This window comes from Pezoporus flaviventris, unplaced genomic scaffold, assembly GCF_033815535.1.
Source record: "Pezoporus flaviventris isolate CSIRO_AGI_PZ_B2104156 unplaced genomic scaffold, CSIRO_AGI_Pfla_v1 ptg000013l, whole genome shotgun sequence".
Taxonomy (NCBI): Eukaryota; Metazoa; Chordata; class Aves; order Psittaciformes; family Psittacidae; genus Pezoporus; species Pezoporus flaviventris.
The window spans coordinates 36,805,190-36,823,095 of NW_026892561.1; the positions used below are offsets into that span (position 1 = coordinate 36,805,190).

General features: G+C 46.5%; 1 protein-coding gene across 1 annotated transcript; it reads left to right on the top strand.

Moving 5' to 3' along the window:
* The first annotated feature begins 493 nt into the window (after positions 1-493).
* On the top strand, positions 494-17,339 carry BDH1 (3-hydroxybutyrate dehydrogenase 1). The gene is made up of 7 exons (XM_061452832.1): positions 494-707; positions 2,024-2,155; positions 5,196-5,268; positions 7,329-7,439; positions 12,387-12,528; positions 14,111-14,263; positions 15,533-17,339. The coding sequence occupies exons 2-7, from the start codon at positions 2,073-2,075 to the stop codon at positions 16,000-16,002; spliced, it is 1,032 nt and encodes a 343-aa protein (XP_061308816.1). The 5' UTR covers positions 494-707; positions 2,024-2,072; the 3' UTR covers positions 16,003-17,339.
* The last annotated feature ends 567 nt before the right edge of the window (positions 17,340-17,906 follow it).

Genomic DNA, 17,906 nt, shown 5'->3' on the forward strand with positions numbered 1-17,906 from the left:
GAAACATACAGAAGAGAGTGGTTATGCAATTCTGTTCCATTCACAGGGCTTTCTTCCTCCCTTACGCTCATCTCCATACTTAAAGCACTGGAATCAAACCCACGCCGCCGCCGCCGCCGCCGCCGCCGTCGTTTCGCGCCCCCCGTGGAGCACAGCGGGGTCACGGCCCCCGCCCAGGCTGTTCGCGGCTCCGCACTTCATCGCCCCTCGCCGTGCCCGTGCGGAGGTTCCACGCGCGCAGGCGCGACGTCTCAACCGCGGCTCGTTAAACTGCAGAGGTAGCCCTGAAGGCGGGCGCGGTGTCATTTTAGGCCCCGTGGGAGCCTCCGTCGGTCTCTCCCCAGCTAGCCCCAGAAGGGGCTGAAGTCCCCGGCCCTTCGCCGCGGTACTCACGGGCAGGGCAGGGCAGGGCACTGCAGGGCAGGGCACGGCACGGCACGGCACGGCACGGCGGGACCTCCGCAGCAGGAGGACAAAAAGGCGACGGGCCAGGAACCGCCCGCCAGCGGCATCGCGGCACCCAGAGCCAGAGGCACCATCGCGGCTCTCCGCAGTGGCCGCAGCCTATCGCCGCCGCGTATCGCCGCCACCGCCCGCGCCCGCCCCAGCCCTTCCCCCGACCCGCCCCCCGCCGCTCCCCGGCAGCCGGGGCACCGGCCCAGCCTCATTCAAACAGCAGCAGCACCCGGCAGGCCCGCGGGCTCCAGGTAACGTGTGGGTGGCTCGTTGCCGCCGCCGCCGCCTCAGGGGCCTCCACGGAAAGGGGGCAGGCGGGCTAGGGGGATGTCGCGGCGGCAGCGGTAGGCCAGCCCTGCCGGGTAGCTGGTTGCCGGGCCGCCCGGGGATTGACCTTGCCCGCCCGTGGGGAGGTAGCGATGCTGGCTGGGCAGGCCGCGGCGGGAAGCGGGGGAGGGGGGCGCCGGTATCAGCCCCTGCGAGGCCTCCGCCTGCCGCCCGCCCCAAGTCGGTCACGCGTGGAAGGCCGCGCCCCGCCGCTGCCCGGGCGCGGGACCGACACGCGCTCGCGCCGCCATGGCGAGGCCGTCAGCCCGTCCCGGGCCGCGGGAGCCGCCGGGGCGTGGGGCAGGGCCGCGGGCGCTGAGTGGGGAAGGCCCGGCCCCGCGCCGCCTCCTTACAGCTTTCCTCACGCAAACTGTGGGCGTAGCGACCGAGCTCCCGAATTTGATCAGCACCCCCCCGGGTTTCTGGGGGATGCCGAAGTCACCGGGGCCTCCCGAGCACAGACCTCCTAGCCTGAGCTAGGAGGTGCCCCACCGCGGCGCTTTCTCTAGTAGCTGCCCCAGTTTTCCGTCGAGGCCTGTTTCCCGCAGGCCCCGAAGCTGCCGCAGCAGCAGCCCAGCCCCCGGCAGAGATGCAAATGAGCCCTAACAATTAGACACCGCTTCTCTGCTATAATAAAGGGGGCTGGGCATTAGGCTGGGGAGGTTGTTTTGTGTGTGTGTGTGTTGGATCGGATTTATCCAGGATATATGTGATTGAAACTCAATTTCTGTACTTAATTCTCCTTCTTGAGCATTTTTTACCCCATAGTGCACAGTGATTCCCTGTGCACAGTGCAGCATCACCTTCTACTTAATTAGAAATAAATGTATTTTTAACTGCATGGTTGTACTAGCTGAAAAGCCCAAGGATTGCTTTCAGAACATGTAACAGCATCCATGACTTGAAGTTTTATTTTAGTTTAGCACTGTCTCATATAGCTCACTTGAAATAATCTATTCCATGAAGGTACCTTAATTTTTAGCTGGTTCAGAGTTAAAGATGTGCCGAAGAAGGAGAAATTTAGATTTTCTTTAGATGCCTAACTGCTGGTTACTTCACTTATAATCTTTTTTCCTTACTTAAAAGCATCTTGAGGCAGTTGAAGGTTGAGCTGTTTATCTCACTGTGAGGGACTGCAGGGGGAAAATATGAGTTCCTTTGGACTTTATTTTCATGTTGAAATATGGAGTCAGCATGACTTACAAAATAATTGAGCAACAGGTGCTATCTTGTATTGCAGAACAAAGGAAGAACAGTACTGCAGTTGGTAGAGTGTGCTAATTGAAAGCATGTTGGCTACTAAACTGTCCCGGCCTCTCCTGAGCTTCTCTGTGAAAGCCCTGAATTTCAAGGACCCAGGGAATGGCCTCAGGTAAGTAACTAGGTGGAGGAGAAGAAGAAAGAGTGAGATCTTGAGTAAAGCATATATAAAGGGCTCATATAATTTCAATGGGACAGTTTATTTACAGAATCAAAAGATGGTTGAGGTTGTAAGGCTCCTCTGGAGGTCATCTGGTCCAGCCCCCCTACTCAATCAGGACCTCCTAGAGCTGATTGCTGAGGACTGTGTCCAGGTGGCTTTTGAGTATGTCCTAGAATGGAGACTCCATAACCTGCCTGGGCAACCCATGCCAGTGCTCAGTCATTGAGCTGAGTACAGATGGACTCTATCTGCAAGGAAGGGTTGGCAACATGTTGTTTGGTGTTTTTTGCACTTGGACAATCATCTGCAGCCAAAAGGAGATTGAGCAGAGCATTAATTCAGTGTCAAGCAAAGATTTATTTCTGAATATCAGCAAGTAGGCTTTGCTGCAGAGCAAGAAACCCTCATGTATTTCTGTGACTTCATCAAAGAGGCCATGAATCACAGGAAATAAAGAGAAATTTGAGGGGAGGGGTTTAGTGAAGACCAGAGGTGGGCTGAGTAATGAAGCTTTTTTTTTCTGAACATGTACAGAAAATTGCCTATCTAATTCCTAGCTCTGAAAAAAAAAAACCACCTTTTATTTTGATATATGATCAGAACCCTACTAGTCCAAATTCAGAGCAAGTTGAGTGCTTTCACTGGCTTAGGGCAGGGTTCCCAAACAATGGTGTGTTTACCACAAATTGTTCGTAAGCTGTTTAAAAATGGCTCATGGCCTGCTAAGCAAGAACTGCCACCTCCAGTGTTTTTCTACTGCTGTTGGTAGTGGTGTCCAGCACCATCACTGTCAAGGACGGCTCCAGTAACAGAGCTGTAGAGAGCAAAGACAGCTAAGCTGTTAGAGATTTCCTGTGCAAACAGACATAGGCCTTATATCTCCTATTTACTACACACACATACCCCAAAGCTGCACCAGCCTTAAAAGTACAAATTAATGCTTGAAAAAAGAATTATTGACTTGAAAAAAGAATTTTCAGCATATTCTTCTATTTTGCTTACTGTGTATTTGTGCTTCGTGTGTCTTGTACTCGGGGCAAAAATGTGTTGCATTTTTTGAAGTACCCACAAGCTGCTAAACCTGAAATGGAAATTTGTTCATCTGGAAGGCAGTGTTGTCATTATACTAGTATCTTAATACCTTGAGGTAGCATTTATGTACTTGACTCTTCAAGCTAAGGACTGCCTTTTTTGGTGTAAGTGAAAAAAGTGGTCCATGGTTACAGGCACAGATTCAATTCGAGGACCATCTGTGCACTTTAGAAGTCTCAGTTGTGGTCTCTAGAATTCAGTCATGCAGAATGACAAAAATGGCTTGTGGTACATTAGCATACTGTGTGGGGACTAGCATTGTATAGGCTTCATAGCTGTTTCCTCTGGTGATGTTCCTGCTTATCAGCAGCTGGCACCTATTTGATGCCCTTGGATTCAGGTCAAGGTAGGCAGAATGTCAAGTAGCTATTCTCTGCAGGTTATTATGAATAGAGTGCAGCAAATCAGTGCTCTGCAGTGAAATAACAGGACCAGACATGACACTGAAAAATAAAAATCAAGTTCATGCAACTAAAAGAAATGTTATCAACATTTCTGGACACTTTTAAGATACACAGAGAAGCTTATTTGTGAGATAAAAGTTCCAGGTCATGTTTGCAGGTCAGTGATGTTAACACAGACCTTGCCTGGGGACTGACCTTTGCAGTGATTATATCGGCTGTAGCTGTTTCAAGAGCTGATTGGGTTTGTGACACTCAAAGGTAGAAAACAAGCTAAACTGTTGCAGGAAGGTGAGTGAACACTGTTGCCTGAATATAAACAAGCTCCATTTCCATCTGGTTCAAAGCTTCTGCCCAAGCAGACCCTTTTTCTAGCCTTGTTTTCCCAAGGTGGAGCTTAGAAGCCAAAGTGTCTGCAAGTTGCTGTTCAGTGTAGCACAGGTCACCCTGGGAGTGCTTGTAATGTGAGCAGGAGATAATAGTGAATGATGATGCAGATTCACTTACAGGATGGAAGAGCAGCCTGGAAGATAAGCTCTGCTGACAGACAGATGTTGTTAGGGTAGATCAAATACAGCAAATCTAGGGGAAGGCCAGAAGTCTCTGGGAGGGCAATGTCAGTGCCCAAAGCAAAAATGAAAAAGCAGATACAGTTCAGAGAGGATGTTGGCAAGGACAGAGGCTAGGGTCACTGTGGTGTGTTGTCTAGGCCCAGTTTGATGAATGATGGCAAGACCTAAGACAGCATGATGCTACTGGTAGCATAGCTTTTCTAAGTAGAGTCTTACTCCATGGAAGGCATTGTTGCTTTGCTTGATCTGTCTTTGTGAACATGGTTTGTCTTCCTGTGAGTCGGACATACTATGTGGAGGAGCTTCAGACCTGCATGGCAGGTATTGCTAAAAGATGTGGTGTCTCTTAGCTTAAACAGTTGCAAAGAGGGGATATAAAATCTAATAGTATCTAAAGCTGTAGAGGAAGAAATGTCATCTAAGATGACAGAAGAGTAGAGCGGTGTGTAGAAGCAGGAAGACAGATCCAAGCAAGTTCAGCCTTGGGGTAGGTATCAGAGTCAATGCTATGGCAGAATACTTTCATCAGACAAATGAATAACTTCCTCTACCTCAGCTTTGTGCAACTGTTAAGTGAGAGTGTTGTTGCTGTTGGAAATGAAAACACTCTACTGCCCATTTTGCAGTGGAAGCAGCTCTGTGCCTCCAGACCCGGAGCTGTTTTAGAATTAGTGATATCCGGACATCTTCTGCAGCTGGAAATAACATCAAGCTCTTTGAAGAAACAAATGTTTCATACAGTAGAAAACACACAGGCTCAGACTAAGGAGAACTGTAGGCTGGATTCTGTCTTCTCAAATGACAGTATACATCATGCATAAAGACAATACTACATTCCTTTTCATGTGTAAGCTGCAGGATGAGGGTGCAGACAGGATATTCTGTGCCTGATTGTTCTGTTGTTTTTGTTTGTTTTACCAACAGACCTGTGCAAAGGTTTTGCTTCCCTCTCTTGTCCCCATGTGGCAGCCGCTCTTATGCAAATGAAGTTGATCAGGTGAGTATGATTGTGTTTTCCAGGAACTAGTTCTGTTGAGCTGGGGTTTTAAAATCCCTGAAGCCTGGTGACCAAATTCTTCTTTCCGAGTTGCCAGAAAGACTCTGAGCTGGACCTCTCCAGCATACTCCACATTCTTTCCTAGCAGAGAGCTTCCATTGACGTAGCATGGTGCTAGGGATGGAAATAATCAGACTACTTGGTTTCTTCTATTTTTGGAACTCAGCAAATGAAATCTTCCACCTTACAGTGGAGGGAATTTGCATAACAACTTCCTAATACTGTGCTCTTTCTGGAGTATGGTTGTGTAAAGAGATGTAAATAAATCAGTGTGTCCTCACCTTTTGATCTGGAGAGTGGCCATCTTCCTTAAGGCCCTCTCCTGGAAGGTGCTAGTTTGCCAGGAACAGTGCCAGGCAATAAGAAGGGGCATGTTTTGCCCACTTACCTGAGGCACAGAACTCAGCACTGTAGCAGTGCTAGAACATGCACATCTTGCTTCGTAATCCCTGAACAGTCTCAGAGGAATTCATATATGGCCCTTGCATCGCTTCTGGGCTTCCGCTGTGACCCTGATGAATCCCTGTGTATGCTGGGGAAAGCCAAATTGCTAGTTTGTTAAGAGATGAGTTGGAATGATTGCAAGTAATTATTATCTAATCCTACCCACAGCAGCACCTTGCTGCATGTGCACTTCTTGCTGCTGGAATGTCCGGTAAGCCATGCAGCCTTTAACATGTCACTTAACTGCTGGCTCTCTTTGGGTTAGAAGAAGGGGTCTGGAGAAAGAAGGAGGTATACTTCTGTTTTAAGTTTTAATTGGAAAAATAAGATGACCAGCAAAGAAACAAAAAGACCTATGAGCAACCAGTTTTAATTTCAGATATTAAACCCACTTGATTCTGCTTACCTTCTGAAACCCAGCACTAGAGGGTTTACATGCTAGAGAGAGAAAAATGAATGAGCAATCAGTAATGTCAGTCCCTATTCTTTCTTCAGCTAAGCTATCTACCCCATGCCCTATGGGCTGCATGGCACACAAGAGCGGGCTCCTGCCTGCTTTGAACATATAGGAACAGTTCCTACTGCAGGAAAACACATCTGGGAAACTGTCTGGTATATTTTCACATTTCAAGATGGGTGTGAGCTGCCAGAGAATGGTGTGCTTGGTCTCTGCCTTGGGACCCTGTTGCCACAGGTGCCTGTCGTGATTTAAGCCCAGCCGGTAACTCAGATCCATGCAGCCACTTGCTCATTCCTTCCCTCCTTCCCCCTGCTGCTCCTGGAGGGACGGGGAGGAGAATCAAAAGAATGTAACTCCTGCGGGTTGAGATAAGAACAGTTTAGTAACTAAGGTATAACGCAAATCACTACTGCTACCACCAATAATAATAATGATAAGGGAAGTAACAAGGGAAGAGAATATAAAACTAAAAGGGGAAAAAGAAAAGACTATAATAAACACAAGTGATGTACAATACAATTGCTCACCACCTGCCAACCAATACCCAGCCCAATCCAACCAGCAATCTGGGCTTTCTGGGTATCTCCCCCCAGTTTATATACTGAACATGACGTGCTGTGGGATTGAATACCCCTTTGGCTAGTTTGGGTCAAGTGTCCTGTCTCTACTTCCTCCCGGCTCCCTGTACCCCTCCTCACTGGTAGAGCCTGAGACTGAAAAGTCCTTGATGGGAGTAAACATTACATAGCAACAAGTAAAAATGTCAGTGTGTTATAAGCATTGTTCTCAGGCTAAAGTAGAAAACAGCACTGCACTAGCTACAAAGGAGAAAAATAACTGGTACAGCTGAACCCAGGACAGTGCCAATGTTCTCTGTGTTGGAGGGACAGTGATTCTGCCTCACCGGAGTGAACTACATATGAAACCTTCGTTTCTTGTCTTCAGGAGGCACTGGGTGGCAGTATTGGCAATGAGAGCAGACAACATCCCTGGAACAGACTGCTCCTGGCAAAGGACATGGTTTTGTTCAGTGTACTACCAATCACTGATTTCAGATACTCAATTCCAGCGCATTTTGTTCTGTTCTGTTTTGCAGATTGGTAGCAGAGCTGTGCTTATAACAGGTTGTGACTCAGGCTTTGGATTTGCTTTGGCCAAGCACCTGCATGCCAAAGGCTTCATTATTTACGCTGGGTGCCTGCAAAAGGTAGGGAACACAAAAACTGTATTCTTCATCTGTGGCATGTGAGCAGACATGTAGCAAATCCAGTCTTCCCCCTCCACTCTGAACAGCTTTCTCCCTGCGAGAAGGAGGGCAGTTGATAGCCCAAAGGGAAAGACATGAGTGCTTGAATTTCATAGAGCATAACCTGGTCTGGACCAGAACCAGGTCTGAACATGGGGAGATTCTTATTTGAATCACAACATTGTGGTCTGTTCCATATTTGATGGACTGGAAACCTGAACCTGACTTTATAGGCTTATCCATAAGCAAATTTTGGGATCAGGTTAAGTCTGGACCATTGGCCCTGCTCTCGAACTACACATATTTGTGCAGGGTTTATCTGTAATTGTGATGTACACCAAGCCACCAGTGATTCTATGGCATATGGTATGAGCGTATTTTTCTATATTCGTAAGTAAAGCTTTACCTCAGTGTGTATTGAGGATGTTCTGAAATCACTGTGAAAGCAAAAAGAGTTCCACTAGTGCAAGTGAGAGCAGAATCAGGCCACAGACAGCTTAGTGGTGAAATCTTGACACATTCTCCAGGAGCGCTCTGTACAGCAGTCAGAGGTGCCTGGTCATGGAGAACAGGAGAGAGCTTTAGCCTCTCCCTATGAAGTGCTGCCCTTTTTTAGCTGCATGTCCATTTCCCAACAGAAACAAACTTACTCCTTGGGGTATCCTGGGGTGGGTCTGATGATCCTAATCTTTTAGCTTACTCATCACTGTAAGTGATGGTTTAGTGTGAGGTGTCCCTGCCCATGACAGGGGGGTTGGAACTTGATGATCTTAAGGTCCTTTCTAACCCTAACTATTCTATGATTCTATTCTATAAATGTATGTTGAATAGTTATATTATTCAAAGAGAATTTGCCAGCTGTTTTTTTATGTTATCCATACCCTTTGTACTGTTATTTTTTCCACTATTACTATGTTTTGCTTAAATTACTAGTTTCTTTCTGCTGCATTTTTTCAAGAGAAGGTTGTGTTTCTATAGCTCTGTTCCTTGTGTCTCAGCTTTGGGTCAGGGGTTTATTTGTTAACCTGTGCTCCCTCTACAGGCTTCACAGCAGAACAAGACGTCTTATAAACTGCTGCTTTTCAAAAGGTGTCAAGAAGAGAGAGGGTAGATGAGTACTTTTTTGGCAGATGTTTCTACTCAGCTCTTTTAACTGTGGATCAACATTAGAAAATACAAGAATGTTGCAGACTTAAAATCCATTGTTTAGAATAAGAGCCTGCCTCTATGTTGGCAGGATTCAAAAATTTGAGGGCTGCAAAGTTACTTCTAAGTTTCACTTCCCCCGTCTGAGCTGCCAGAGACCTAATTCTCAGTGAGCATGCCTTTAACTGTCACTGAAACTTCCCATTTGGTGTCTTCAGTACTCATTCCACTGAATGCATGTTAGTGGAAAATCTGTGCCTCTGACAATTTTAGCATAAGCTGACATGCAGCAGCATGCCAGAACTCTTTTAGGCTTTGATCAACATTTATTTCATTGCCAAAAATCAGCAAAAGGCTCTGCGGTATCACTGTGTAATTAAATATTTATTCTGTAGCTGGACTCTCATCCCATGTTCCAGAATTTGTGTGACTTTGGCAAGACTGGAAACAGAAGTTGTCATCAGAAAAACACTGTAAAATGCCAAAGCTCCTTTAGTTAACCAGTTGGCCTCCTGTGTGCCTTCATGGCATATATTTTATGTAGAACTGCCCTGTAGAACTAAAACAACTCCAGGAGACTGAGCTGATTTCTCATTGTGTCTCAAGTTTCACTAACAAAACTATAAGAATTCTGATCAGTATAGTTATTGCTGGTGCTGATTTTAGGGCAGAAAATGCCTGGTGTGTTTTTAGATGCTAGATAGAAGTGGAAGTAGAAATAAGAAGCATCATTTTTTGCTTGAGTGTATTTGACCTAGCCCTGACAGTGAGGAAATGGCTATGAAACTTCAGTGTTGTTTTCACAGGACTGTTTGTCACAGCACACCTGCACATCAGAAGCATACTGCAGCTTGGGGAGCCATCATGTCCTCAGGGTATGCACTGTTCTTGGGAACATCACATCCTTATTGAAGATCAAAAGTGTGTGCAGTGCTGACTTTTCATTCAGGAAGGGTTTCCTAGAGAGCCAGATCCTGAGCATCTGACTGTTTTTACTGAAGGAAACCTGAGAGAAGTGTTTAGAGCCACAACTGAGGGGAGCCTGACGATGGATCTGTGCTAACAGTATGCTATTTCACACACAGTTTCTTCCTAACATTTTCACCAGCAAACAGATTCATGTGAGGGTTGTGTTGGTACTTCATTGCCAAAAGACAGCGGTAGACTGGATCCAATGAATGATCATGCTGCAGCTGTCTTATTTTTTCCTCTTTGGTCAATAGCTGGAGGAGCTAGCTGACACAAGATGAAGAAGGTATTTTTCCATCAGTATCTCATACCAGTGGACATACGTGATGTTTGTCATGGCTGTCAGGAGTGTGATGGAATCCCTGTTTGCTTTGCTTTGTGTGCTCGGGCCTGCTGTGGCTTACAGGAGTATGAGAAGGCAGAGGTTATCTGAGCAAGCCAGCATGCAGACCAGTTTCTGTATGTCTCAGAAGAGTGCTCAGAGTCACAGGGTGTTACATACCACTTGAAGGACACACTGATAGAGGTACAAACTAAAGCCCATGGGCCCCAGAAGATAACCATGCTAAGAGGAAGATGAGGCAGCAATGTGTTTTTTTTCAGTATGCAAGAGCTGAGTCCTCTTGCCATGGCCCTGGGGCTGACAGCAGAGATGTACCAGTCTTTTGGTATAGCATGAGAAGGTCCTTCCACTGCTGGTTACTGGCCCAGGGTTGTGGGACACGCTGCATCCCGCACCAGGACAGCATGACACAATCACAGGGTGCCTGCCTTAAACACCACCTATCTGCCCTTTCTGGAGAGCCAAGGGAATGGCCCTATGAGTCTGGGTTAATGCCCGGAGCCCAACTCTCGACCAGGTTCCCAGCCGCAAGGGTCCCTGTCCAAGCACCTGGCTGCTTGGTGGAAGCGAGATGCTCCCTTAAAGGAGGAAGAAGAGGATGTTGTGAAGGTCCCAGTAGAGCTTACAAGGCCTCTGAGGCTGCTGTGTTGCTATGGCCCAGGGATTTTGTAGCATTTTTGTAGATCAGGGAAATAAGCATGTTGGCCTTATTGTTATTCCTTTTCCTTTTAGTTATATCTGCTGTTTTCAAGGGACTTGCATGCTTGTATTTGCTGATTCCCTACTGGTATTCTCACATGTGCCACTAGTATGTTTTTTAACGCTTTGCCATACACACTGGCTTTGGCACCTGTTGAGTGAACAGCAAACTCTAGCACAAAACGGTTTTCAGTCACCGTAGAAACAAACACTACTGAGCTATGCATGGGACTTTTAACTGCTCCTTTGTGTATGCAGTGCGCTTCTGTGTGAAGAGAGTGCAGTAGATGCCTTCTCTTAAGAACAAATACTAACCAGTATTAACAGCTTGCAATGGAGTAAGGAAGGGTGGAGAAGAAGACAAGAGGGGACATCAGGTATTTAAGTTAGTGAACTGTGTGAGAACAAAGGATAAGCCCAGGAATGAGAGGAGCCAGGAGAAGGTTTTCTGGAAGGCAGGTGGCACAGAGACAGGGGGACATATGGCCATCCTTGTGTGGTATCTGAAGTGTGGTGTCTGAAGGGAGCTCTCACTTGAGGCAGAAAATAGGCAGCCTGGATTCAGACTGCAGAGATGGGCACCACTTCATTGTCAGCTGACTGCTGGCAGTCTCTGATGGGGAGTGCCTGTGGCTTGAGGTGTTTAGAATGATCTAATGTCATTCAGCAGGCAGAAGACAGCCCTTCTATGAAGAACCGGCCTGTTCCAGGTCAGAGGGAGAAAAGCTATCTATCCAAAAAAGCCTCATCTCTCAGGAGTGAAAAGCACTCCAGTGCTTGCCTGCTGATGCTGACACAGGAGTGGGGCTACCTGGAGAGTTGAGTGGTGGGGGTGGAGCACATCAGCCATTAGATGATCCTGTGGGACACACTCCATATCTAGCCTGTTAATGGGGAGTAAAAGACTTCTAGTGAGGGGTGATATTGAGGGGACAGAAGGAGTTCCTCACAGCAGAGGTAGGGTTGTTCCAAAAAAGTGATTATTTTCAGACCTAGACCTCATCATCCTCTACAAAAGTACCCTGGAGTGGCCAGCACAGTCCAATAGCTTACAACCATGAGAATGATTCAGGGATAGTCTCAAACTCATATTAATAACCCGTGTTTCTGTCCTGGAAACACCACAGCCACATTTGACTGCTGTGAAGGGACTAGCTCTGGGTGCAGTAGCCTTGTTGCTAGTGGTGTGTGGCCCATATGAAAGGTATCCCAGGGGTTGGCTGCAGTTAATTGGCTGGGTTGTGAGTGGATATGTGTATACTGAAGGAATCTGTTGTTATGAGCTGGGAATAAAAGAATGGAGATGGGAAACCAGAGTGAGAAAAAGCTCATGGTGGGAGGCAGAGAAGAGAGCAAGATGCTTAAAGGACACCAAGGGGAACCTGCAAGCTAAAGTGAGAACTGCACCATGTTCCCATCACTGCAGCAGGGGGGCATAGCTAGATCTCAGGAGCTTGTACTGGGCAGGAGTCACCTAGCTGTCACACATCCAGCTCTGGCTTCTTTCTTGGTGGTCAAAACAGTTTGTACCAGGTGATTCAGTGGCAGGGCTCCTGGTCAGATGGAGAATTGGAGGAATGGTGTTCTGCAGGAGCAGCCCTGTCCATCCCCTTCCTCTTAGAGCTGCAGGACTTCTGATTTTTCTGTGACTGCCTTGTGCGCTCTTTTGCTTGATCTGATGGTTGCTATGTGTATGATTTTCTACACAAGTTCTTTGGCCAGATTCAAGCCAATGCTTTCTTCCCATCTAGGACAAGGGAGAAGGTGGGTCCAAGGAACTGGACGGTATGAACAGTGATCGAATGAGAACTGTCCAGCTCAATGTCTGTGACAGCAAAGAAGTAGATCGAGCTGTGGAGCATGTGAGTAGCAGCTTGGAGGACCCAGAGAAAGGTAGGTGTCTGCAATGGGCTGTAAGGTCACATAGATAGCAGAGCTCCCTTAGCTGGGCTCTGAGAGCATTTTCAGGGTATGTTTAAAAAGCTGAGCATATGGTTGAAGGGCACAAAACTCTGAGGAGCAGTAGTGCAGAGCAAATGGCCTGTTAAGTGTTGTGCCATGACAGTTAAAGAAGAAGTGGGAAGAAAGCAGCTTCCCACTTAAGACAGCATCTAGAAAGAAAACTGCTTTTTTTCTCCACTAGCTCCTATAGGGACACTAGTAGAAATCAGGGTGGTGGTTAAGGCCCTGGGATTAGTGCTCTGTTCCTGTGACCTGAAGTTTATTGTGACTCCATTTATGTTGTAAAATCTGGCTAGCGCCCAAAGCTTGGAGATTAGCAATGGAAATGTCTCCTGCAAACACAGAAAAGGCAAAGGAAATGGAGAGGTTTTCCAAAGGATTTCCCTTTTCATGAAGCTAGCTGATTATCAGTGCTATTGCAGATACTATCATACATTACAGAGTTCAGGGGGTATCTGTAACTAACTGACTTTCTTAGCCTGCCTACCTCATTGTGCTTAGGTGATGACAGCAAATTCTGCTCTGGTACAGTGAAAATCCCAGTCCCTGAAACCTTTTCACCCTTTGGTAAACTGCACTTTTTTCCCCTAAAGAACATCCACAATGGAACATGCGAAGATTGTTTAAAAGCAGAACAACCAGTAACGTTTTATTTTGGATTTTGCATAAACCTATTTCTTTCACTTTTCTTTAAATACTATTTTCATATATGGATCTTCTATATGAATTGAGTTTTCTAGCCCTGTGTTCTCAAGCATAGGCCAGAACGAAGTTGCCTTTTCTGGGCTGCTTCTGAGAACACAGATCTGGACACAGTCAACAGATAACAGTGAGTTTTTCGAAACAGCAGAGAGAAGCCATCCCAGACTTTGCCCAGTCTGTTTCCTGTGCAATCAGAATGTTATATGAATTGAGTTCATTTTGTCCCAATTTCCTTTTTAATCTTTCTTTTCATTGCCAAATGAGTCGGTCGTTTCAGTTGTTGCCAATTTGGATGCAGCAGAGTAAAAGGAAGAGGCTATTGTATGTGTCCACCCATGCCTCCTTCCCAGCATTGCAGACATTCTAGTTCTTATGGTGACACAAGGAATTTTATTTTGAAAGAATTTCTCTTTTGTTTCTTACAAGGTCTTGCATATTCTTATTATTTGCATCTAGAGACTAAACTTTGCTGCTTTTAAAAATTCACAATGGGTAAAAAGAGAATGCAAGGAGAACAGCTTAGACAAGGATGAAGTTCTCCATTTGCTGGCTCATAACTTCCCTTTAAGGGAGTCTTATTCATGGCACTTTGTGGCTGCAGTGTTGGGCAGTGCAGGCAGATCCTGATTGTGGTTACATTTGCTCAGGAGACTGAAGTTTGCTCTGGACTCTCTTCTGTCTGGCTTCCATCATTAGAAGTTGTAATGAAAAGCTCTATTGTGTGGTTCAATAATCTATTAGAAAGGCCTTTTCCAAGCTTCTCTTATTAGTCTCAGAGAGGGAAAGCTTTCTGCTTGATTTTATTTTCTAGGGCTCTGGGGACTGGTTAACAATGCTGGGATCTCCACATTCGGGGAAGTAGAGTTCACCAGCATGGACACCTACATGGAGGTAGCTGAAGTGAACCTGTGGGGGACTGTGCGAACTACCAAGGCTTTTCTCCCGCTCATCCGGAGGTCAAAGGGTGAGTGATCTCCTCTTGACGTGGAGCAAGTCCCTCATCCTGCCCCATGTCTTACTGTGTTAGGGGCCAAAATGTTCTCTCTGCACACTGGCCACCTTCGTACCTTTACACCAGAATGTGACCCACAGCATACACACAGATGATAGATTACCTAACTGCTCTGAGAAACACTGCAAGGCAGCAGTCCTGAAAAACAGTTCACCCTAAATTCGTGTGCCAGGTGCAATCATCCCCTCTATACAAAAACCATCTGTGCCAGTGCTGGCAGGGTGAACAGCAGCAGTGCCCTATGGCATGCTTATTGCAGGGAACTTGTCAGCTATGAGCTGTGTTACTTTGGGAGCTTGTAATGTATGAGAGGTGGGGTTTGTACAGGAAATGAATGTAGACCTGGAGCTTGCATGGGTCTTGGCATAAAGGGGCAAAAACTTTCCTCTACTTAGCCCAACTACCTGACTAAATGAGAATATTTTTTACTCTTGGAGCATGCACAGATGAACAGTGTTGTTCTGTTTTGCAGACCTGGGCTATATGGCCCAGGTAGCACTTCTTCCACCATGGAAGGGTATCTTCTTCTGTGGTCAAAGTTTCTCTTTCTAACACAACTCAGCAATGAGCAGATTGAAGGTGCAGAGAACTTCAACTTCTGATTAGAATGCAGCATCCACAGTCTTCTACCAGCATTCTCCCCAGCCAGAACTGATGGCTTCTGGAGAGGAGAAAGGCCCCAGCTCTGTGCCTGGAGCCATAATCCAGCTGTTACCCAGAAAGGGTGCAGTGGATTTAGACTCTGCCAGTTTGTGGTGCAGGAGCAATCCATTCCCTTTTAAGAGGTACACATTATAAGCCATCATTGGGCTCCTGAATTTTGTGCCTTTGACTTGCAAATAAACAAGCTTAGCCTTGGTACCAGAGGCTTTCTTTGCCTCTTGTCTGGGCTCAGCCCTGATTGCTGCTGAGCAATCCTGTTTCTCACTATGCAGGCTCTGTCCAGCCTCTTCTCTGTTCCCCATAGTACTGAGCTTTGTGTGTCACCATGTTCATGTGCCCTCGAGTATAATGAGCCAGGGCACACAAGCAGTGGACTTAATCTCCTGACTGAAAGCTGTTGCATAGAACAGCAGTGCTCAGATAGAGCAAGAGCAGGTTTGCCAGGCAGACCTTACAAATGTGTAGTGGGCAGGTGGATGCATGTGCAGGAATGTGTTGGGTGGTGTGTTTGGTATCCGCTCTGGATGAGGTACAACAGTTGAGCTGTGCTTTGCCTAGGTCGTGTGGTGAACATCAGTAGCATGATGGGCCGCATGGGCAGTCCTGCCCGCTCACCATACTGCATCACCAAGTTCGGTGTGGAAGCCTTCTCCGACTGCCTGCGGTATGAAATGCAGCCCCAGGGGGTGATGGTCAGCATCGTCGAGCCTGGCAACTTCATTGCTGCCACCAACCTGTACAGCCCCGAGCGCATCAAAGCCATCGCAGACAAAATGTGGGATGAGCTCCCTGAGATAGTGCGCAAAGACTATGGCAGGAAGTACTTTGACGAGCAGGTCAGCAAGATGGAGACGTATTGCAACAGTGGCTCCACAGACACCTCGCCAGTCATTGAAAGCGTGACCCACGCGCTCACCTCCACCACCCCCTACACTCGCTACCACCCCATGGATTACTACTGGTGGCTGCGTATGCAGATCATGACACACATGCCTGCTGCCATTTCCGACCGGCTCTATGTCTACTGAAGCTACCCAGGTGGGAAATCCATTGTAAAGAGAGCATTGTACACACTTCCCATTCGTCCTTTTAAAGTTTTTCTAACCTCATTTCAGAGTACTGTATTTTAGCTCTAAAGGGTTCATTTAAACATCTGACATAACCTAAAGGGCAATAATTTGCAAGGGTTGCTTCATAGGCAGGAATGCATTATGTTTGTGCAGGGACATTGATTCTTTGCTATTTATTTCATGTAATAGTTGGGGTTTTTTTGCACCTCAAATTCCAAGTTGTAATCATTATTTAAACTGCAGTTGCTTTGAAATGTTTTTCAGAATAATTTTTGCTGATGGCCAAACACAATTTTCACAATTCCTGCCTAGGATGCAGCCTTTCACACCATAAAACTGATTTGCCCTCCATGCTGTAATGGCAAATCACTGCCTCCTAATGACAAAGAGTGTCCAACAGACTTTTCCAGGTCACAGTAGCCCAAGGCAGAGCAGAGAACTTCTTTAATTTGGAAGCAGAACTCAGAGTGCTGGAGGTGCTGAAACTGAGCAACTGACCCTGTGCATTTCTCTCTTAGAATTATACTGAAACCTTAGAGAAAAAGGAACCGGTCTGCTTTTCTTACACGCATCCAGGGACTCAATCCTGCAGACCTTTCCCACTCCCAGTTTCTTACTCACATGAGCATTCCCCTATGTGAGCAGCTTTACGCACAGGACTGCAGGAGTCAGGATTGGCCTGTAGTAACACTTCTCAGTCATTGTGCATCAACTCCAGACTTAGTTTGGAGAACAGTTTCACTCAGCTCCTGTAACTGTGAGGGTCACCGCTAAGCAGAGGGAAGCAGCAAGGGTTATAGCCCCATCAGACATGCCATTCTTACCGGGGACCTCAAGGTTACGCTGAAGTATTTGTACAGCACCTGCACAGAAGGCCCTTAACCCTGACCGGGGCCTATAGGCACTGTTGTGGTGCAGGTGATGATAACAACGGGAACTTTCATTGAAGGAGTCACTGAGCTGAAATTCATCTAACGTAAATCTAACAGAACGTCCATGACAATAAAGTTAATTTTAAGAGCCGTTTCATTTCCATGATGGTTGTTTATATGTCTGAGAAACATTCATTTTGTACTGTAAGAAAAGACAAAGAAAAAAACCCATAAACCATAGAAGAGCCTTTCATGGGAATGCAGACAGATTATTTTTTTTAGGCTTGGAAGACAAAAAGTAATTAAAATGACCATTGTTAGTAAAGTTAAAAAGAAGGGATCTCATGTGCTTTAGTAGCATATTGTGACATGATCAAACTGCTTTGGCTTAATAAATGTATACATGAATGGTAACAAAACTCAGAGGCTGCCTATCTGTTCTTTAAATATTTAAGGTGAAAAGCTCATATTCTTTAGTGGTGTTTTTCTAAATCTGGTGAGGTTCATGCCTGTTATGCATACACACTGCAGTCAGAGGCTGATGTGCAGTCTTGGGTCTTGCATGTCCATGTTGGATAGTGCACAGCTTCTGCAGGAGTACCAGATGTATCCTGTGTCTTGTGGCAAATATGGCTAACCATTGGACTCTGTGTATTCTTAAACCGGCATCTGCACTGAACTCCCACAGATTACAAAGGATTATTGGGGATTATTCCCAGTGAGCAGGAAGAGCAACTGAGCTCTGAAGAGGGGAGGGGGATGGCAGTGATTCAGCAGGGCAGCCACAAAACAGATCACTGACAGACCCCAAATAAAACCCTGGGAGAGACTTGCTGGCTTCCAGATCCTCATGATTTTCTCCAGAGCCCTAGCAGTGGTAACTGCACCTTGTGGGGCAGGACATATTGCCTCATTTCCTAATACGTGGACTTCTCTCTGGTTCAAAATGTAAGAGTATGAGCCACAAAAGACCCAGCAGGCACAAGGGCT